The sequence below is a fragment of the Anguilla anguilla genome, chromosome 3 (assembly GCF_013347855.1).
Source record: "Anguilla anguilla isolate fAngAng1 chromosome 3, fAngAng1.pri, whole genome shotgun sequence".
In the NCBI taxonomy this organism is placed as follows: domain Eukaryota; kingdom Metazoa; phylum Chordata; class Actinopteri; order Anguilliformes; family Anguillidae; genus Anguilla; species Anguilla anguilla.
This window is the reverse complement of record NC_049203.1, coordinates 25,092,014-25,098,013: the sequence shown is the minus strand read 5'-3', so window position 1 is coordinate 25,098,013 and position 6,000 is coordinate 25,092,014. Positions and strand designations below refer to the sequence as shown.

Genomic DNA, 6,000 nt, shown 5'->3' with positions numbered 1-6,000 from the left:
CTAACATTGTGATGGTGACTTTTTCAGAATGGTCTTATTGGTTGTAGAAATGTATTTGAAGCCACCTTGAGGTTTGAAAAGAACTGGAAATATTGGCCCATGACACTTCAAGGCCAGAAATGAGAATTAAATGAACCTGGGGATGTGTGTCAAAGGAAGAAAAAAAGAAAAAAACTCTCTGAAACATGATTAGATAGATAGATAGATAGATAGATAGATAGATAGATAGATAGATAGATAGATAGATAGATAGATAGATAGATAGATAGATAGATAGATAGATAGATAGATAGATAGATAGATAGATAGATAGATAGGTAGAGAAAACATTCACACATTAGTAGTTTCACATAAATAGTTAAATAGGAATCAAATGCAAGAAACACAACATGATAAGCTGCACATTTGCCCATCCAACAATTTCACGCAGTAAATGGAGATTATATTTAACCGATAAGGAAAATGGTCATCTATTATAGCGTAAACGATCCATACAGTCGTAAATAAACAGCATGGTCACAGATACTGAATATGAAAACCAACCAATTTAATACATTTGTCACACATCTGTAAATAATCAGCTCTCTGAGCTCGGAAATGTTTTCAATAACAATTTCAGATAGGCTACGTTCCGAAACAATTAAATGGAGAGGTTAAATGGACGTGGACGGACACAATGGAAAACATACATATTTATAATTAAAACGATAATTTTAATAGTAGGGTTAGGGATATGCTTTACTTTATTACAAGTGTGAGTCTGTCTCAAAAACTGAACTGCAGAGTTCACAGTTATGAAGGAACTCCTTGCATGTCCTCGTACAGTCTAGAATAGAACGCAGACAACAATGTAAAGAATTCCGTCGACATCTGGTCTACACGCATAGTAGCGACGTATATGAAAATATTCCAGCAAAACATCTTAAAACTGTTATATCAGCTGCCAAGAGAAAAAAAAATTCTTAACGTTTACGAACGCGGTTTCAGTTGTAAAATACGTGCGGTCTTGGAAATAATAATCACGCTTACAAAAGTGTAGCAGAACTAGCAACATATATTAAATGTGCGTGTGTCGTTAACTAACTTGTTATAACTAAATATCATACAGCCTTCTTGTTTTGACTTCTCAAGAAATATATCTAGCGTTATTTTGTTTAAAATCACTGGGTAAGGAAGCTGACACTGACGTCAGCTGATGGGATTTGGATGGTCAACGCGTGCGCGTATCGTTGACACCGTGGATTGGTGGATAGTGAGTGAGTTCTGTTTTCTGATCGTAGAAATTGGGAAACTGTTCAACGGGAAACTCCTCAGTGTGTCCTTTTCGTCATTTTGGCTCAAGTAGTCCTATTGTCGTTTCCAATGAATAGGGGATTTCAGCGCACTGCTTGAGCCATTATGGCGTCGAATATACTAGTTTCGTAACCTTGGGAGGGAGGAGTCTGGCGTTTCTGGAAGCAGAAACAGCGGCGTAGTGACGGAGGAAGAGATGAAGAACTGGAGCAACGGAAAACTGGAGAAGATACAGCTAGCTTCCTAGCTAGTGTGATCCATTTTTACATTATTGGCAGCTACACCTGAGCACACCAAGCGTGTGGGCGTAAAGAAGAGACGAATATGAGCGCTATGTAATGGGCTCTGTGGAACATCGTTTTGAGTTTTACGGGATATAAATGCAATATACCCAATGTAAGATTAACGTCATTTATTTCAAATAAATATATATATCCAGCCCAACTAGCTAGCTGTATAGGGAAATATCACTGGCACTGCTAGGCTAGCTAGTACCAGAGAATAGATACATCATTCCAATGTTAGCCAGCTACCAGAAAATGGAAGACGTTGGAACAAGAGGTTGAGTGTTTAATGGTAGAAAATCACCGTGTTTGTGACTTGGAACGGAGGATTAGAGAGCCAGCAGACCAGGAGAAGGTGGGGCCGAAGAGAGTCAGAGAAACGGAGCTAGCTAGCTAACTTACGTTAGCTTGCTAAATTACCGGTGGTGCTTTTTGGAGAATCGCGAGGAAGGATTTTTTCCGCCTATTGGAATTTGGAAAAATACAGATACACGCTCCCGATTTCCCCTCATCCACACGAAAAACAGAAATACACGACTGCGGTCCCTTCGCTTCATTTGAAGAATAACGTTTTGAAAGGATTTCTAGGGGATCATTTCCCCATTCCCGTTGGACCATGGCCGACGACGACATTCTGTTCGAAGATGTCTACGAGTTATGCGAGGTTATTGGAAAGTAAGTATCACGATGTCTGCTCTGAATGCATTGGATGTGGAAGCGATCAGCATCGGTACAATGTTTTTTTTAAACATTTGTGCTGACGCTAAGTGTGGATTAGCTTGTGGTTTAAATGTGGTCATATGTCTGTGTAACTAAATGGCAGCTTTCTCGTCACCCGCATAGTGCCAAGCCTATGGATTGCAAATGACTGCCTGATCCATCGACTAAGTCAATGGGAAAACAATTATCAATGACTTCAACACGTAAATGAACGAGCCGTTCAGTCGATATGCATACAAATAGCTTCCTCCACTGTGTACAATGTAGTTTTCTACCGGTGTTACATTGTAGGAATCCAAATAACATAGCTACACAGAATACTAGTAATACAATCTTAACAGAGGGTTTGATAGAGCTAGGCGTGATAGCTTGGCGTTTGCCAGAACACCGTCTTATTTTGTAGCTATTATGAATTGTATGTTGTCAGTTAAATATGGACTTGCAATATTTAATTCAGTAGGACTTCCTAAATAATAAGTTGCAACGCTGGATACCTAAACGTTTCGTAGTGGAACATAGATATTCAATTTTGCAATTTTGGGTGTAGGCTTTGCATGCGCCAAAAGGGACCTGTGTCTTGAATTTACGCTGCACCAGTTCGTTTGCTTGAGCTTAAATCGACCACATCATAAAAACGATAAGCTACTACTACGATGACCAGTAAAATATGAATAATTGGCTGTGTAGAAATGTCCAGGCTGTGTCCAGGCATTTCCAGGACTACTCCTCTAGATATTTTTTCTTGCCAGATATGTTTTGTGCTGAACATGTGACAAGGTATACTTTCTGTACAAGGTTATTCGAAGCGAGGGTTGTAAAGTATGACACGGTGTCAGTCCATATTTGATCTGTTTCGGTGTTGCAACTCGCAAGTTATCGTAACACTCGTTTTGGTGCGATGGTGAATTACCGACAGAATCCTCTGTAGCCAGCGTTACGCTTGATTTTGTGTTTGGAACATTGGCACTGTAACCACGCTCATTTGCACGAGGATTCGCTATGTTCTTTGCACATCAGTTCCAGAACTGTCACTCTGTCAGATATAGGCTATGTAGTCTCATTTTATTCAGATGAATTCACTAAGTATAGATTTGGAATACAGCAGGGTTTATTTATTTATTTATTTTACATTTCATGTGTCAGTGGAGTATGGACATAGGTGTGGCAATTCAGGTGAAATGCGACCAAGCTAATGGAAGGAAGAAGGAAAGGCATTCTGCTTTCTGGGGCCGGAGGCTTGAAGGCAGAGCTTTGTGACCTACGCCTCCCAATGAGAGACTGGTATCAAGGCCACTGTCCTCCAGTCACCTACTTCAAAAAATATCAAGGAGCTCATCGGCCGTCCTGCATGCACTTTAGAATTCCTGTGGAGATGCTGTAAGAGTCTGCACTTTGTTTCAATAAAGTCAATAATTAATGCAATTTTTGGGTGAGTGTGTGTGGTGGGTGGGGGGGGGTGGGTGATAGGGATGGGAAGGGTGTGAACCTGGAAATGCTTTCTCAGATTTGTCATAATATAACAAAATATAACAAAGTTCATTCGCTGAGAAATTTCCGTGTTTAGGAGCAAACAGCTCAGAGCTCTTCACAGTGGAATACAGAAATGAGGGGAAGAATACATTCAAAATCAAATAATTGGATAATAATAAACAGAAAAGAGAGTAAAATCAACAAAGTTTGCGGGGGGTGCTAGCAGAAAGCTTTGTTGATTGCTTGCCAGTGACTGAGCATTACCGTTAGTGTGGCTCTTCCTAATATTAAATGCATCTCAGGTTACTGGAGGGTTACAGGTTACAGATGCCAAGGCTGCCATCTGGATGCCAGGTTTTATGTACAGAAAAGTTTTCATGCGATTAGCCGCTCTTGTGTTAGTATGGTCCTACAAAGGGATCTAATGTCATTGTCGGTTCACACACTGACTAATACTGTTAGTTCTGACACTGGAGATTTGGCATATCTGCTCATGGCCTGAACCTTGTTTGCATGCTCTTTGCACTGTGGATGAGATTGTCCCTCTAGGCAAGAGCATCTGCATAGTGACTAAATGTAAATGTGTGATTGTAATTGGCTATAAAATACTAACTAAATTATCCCTGTTGCTTGTATGGGTGTGTAACGATAGCTTGTGGACAGAGGGTGTGTTACTGCATTTTGATACACAGACTAACCTTTGACTTGGGTTGGCCCGCTGGTTGCTTGCGCAAGCCTGTTTTTATACAGAGTACTAGTCCACGGTGTGGGGTGTCACAGCAAGTTAAAGGGCCTCGGTTGAAAAAGCCAGGAACATGCCGGTGGAATCGGGCACCCCTCGGCCTTCTAAAAGCTGGCCTGGCGCAGGCACCTAGGTGCCACCCTCGTTTTTGCTGGCAGTGGCTGAGCATTCTCAGCGCCCTCCTGTGCAAAATCGCTTGGCCCTGTCATTTGGCATCATCGACAAAAATACGCATGCACTTTTGTCTCATGAAACAGTGGAGTTATATTTCTTAGTTTGATTTATTGGTATAATAAAAGATAGCATGGTAAGCAATTGAATTCCATTACACATTCCAGGGCTGCTTGCTATTTTAGAAAAGTCGAGGGGAACATTGCTTTTTCAGGGGTTGCGTCAGCAACTGTACTGGGCTAGTAGCTCATCTTCGTGGCTTTGTTTTTTTGCTCTCGTTCTTTAAAGTCTCAGATACAACAGTTTGGTGCCTCTTTCGTGCGTCGTTGTCAGAGTGTTACACCGTGCATGTGTGCGTAAGCATGTGCGTGCATGTATGTTTGTTCATGCATTTAAGTGTGTGTGCTCTCGTGCGTATGTATGCATATGTATGTGTGCCCGTGTCTGTCCTTTTATGTATGTGCGTGTGTGTACGTTTGTGTGTGCTGTGTGTCAGTTCTCCATGATGTGGCCTGAGTGAGTCCCCAGGGCCACAACTTGGGTATGCTGGTGTCTGTGATGTCACAGGAGACACAATGGCTGCAGGGACATTTATTTGCATTTCTCCTTCCTGTTTTTTTTCTTTGCCTGGTTATTGGTGCATGGTCCAGACATTTCAACGAACATTTGTGTAGTAGACATTGAACTGTCACATTTGTCACTGGCACTGTACAGCCATAATGAGGCACTGTAGCTCTTGAGCCTGGTTCCAACATACTGACTTGAAGTACATCTATTCTAAGCTGCATCAGTAGGGTGGACCCATTAAAATCTTCAGTGAAGATTTGATTGACCGTTATCTCCAGTGTAGCCTAAATCATTTGGCCCCTCTTTGACTCATAGACTGTTAGTTAACACTGAGCATACTGTGAAGATGTATGACATTTCTGTTTTCACGTGCCAGTTTATTTATGAATGAACAGTAGACTAGGACTAGTTGACCATGGAAAATGAAAACGAGGTGAGCTTGTTGACCATTTAGCTACTGATTTTAGCATAAGCTGTGCCTGCGTCTATAAGCTAGCATCTCTCCATACCGCCTGCACCTGCTTCTGAACGTCTGATATCACTTTCTGCAGAGTGACAGCTTTTTTACAATAGTTTTTTTAAATGAATTTGCAACACCAGGAAACGGAGTGCGTATGACCTGAGGAAAGTGCAGGTGTCCTCGGCTGTCAGTCGATGCTGTCAGGGTGATGAGTTAAGGTGTGCCGTAGTTCTCAGAATTCCCTTTCACGATGCACACGGGGCCAGATGTTGGGGAATGATGTCGGCTGGCTG

At 41.6% G+C, this 6,000-nt stretch overlaps 1 protein-coding gene across 18 annotated transcripts in view; it reads left to right on the top strand.

The window, feature by feature from the left end:
- Positions 1–1,234: 1,234 nt before the first annotated feature.
- caska (calcium/calmodulin-dependent serine protein kinase a) overlaps positions 1,235–6,000 on the top strand; it is a 159,287-nt gene continuing 154,521 nt past the window's right edge. For 9 of the 18 annotated variants that reach the window (XM_035407834.1, XM_035407845.1, XM_035407840.1 and 6 more), the window contains exon 1: positions 1,236–2,252. In XM_035407834.1, the coding sequence (XP_035263725.1) occupies positions 2,194–2,252 (59 nt within the window). In that variant the 5' untranslated portion in view covers positions 1,236–2,193. Of the gene's footprint in view, positions 2,253–6,000 lie in introns of all 18 variants that reach the window. The other 9 variants (XM_035407848.1, XM_035407844.1, XM_035407841.1 and 6 more) reach the window with 2 other exon arrangements.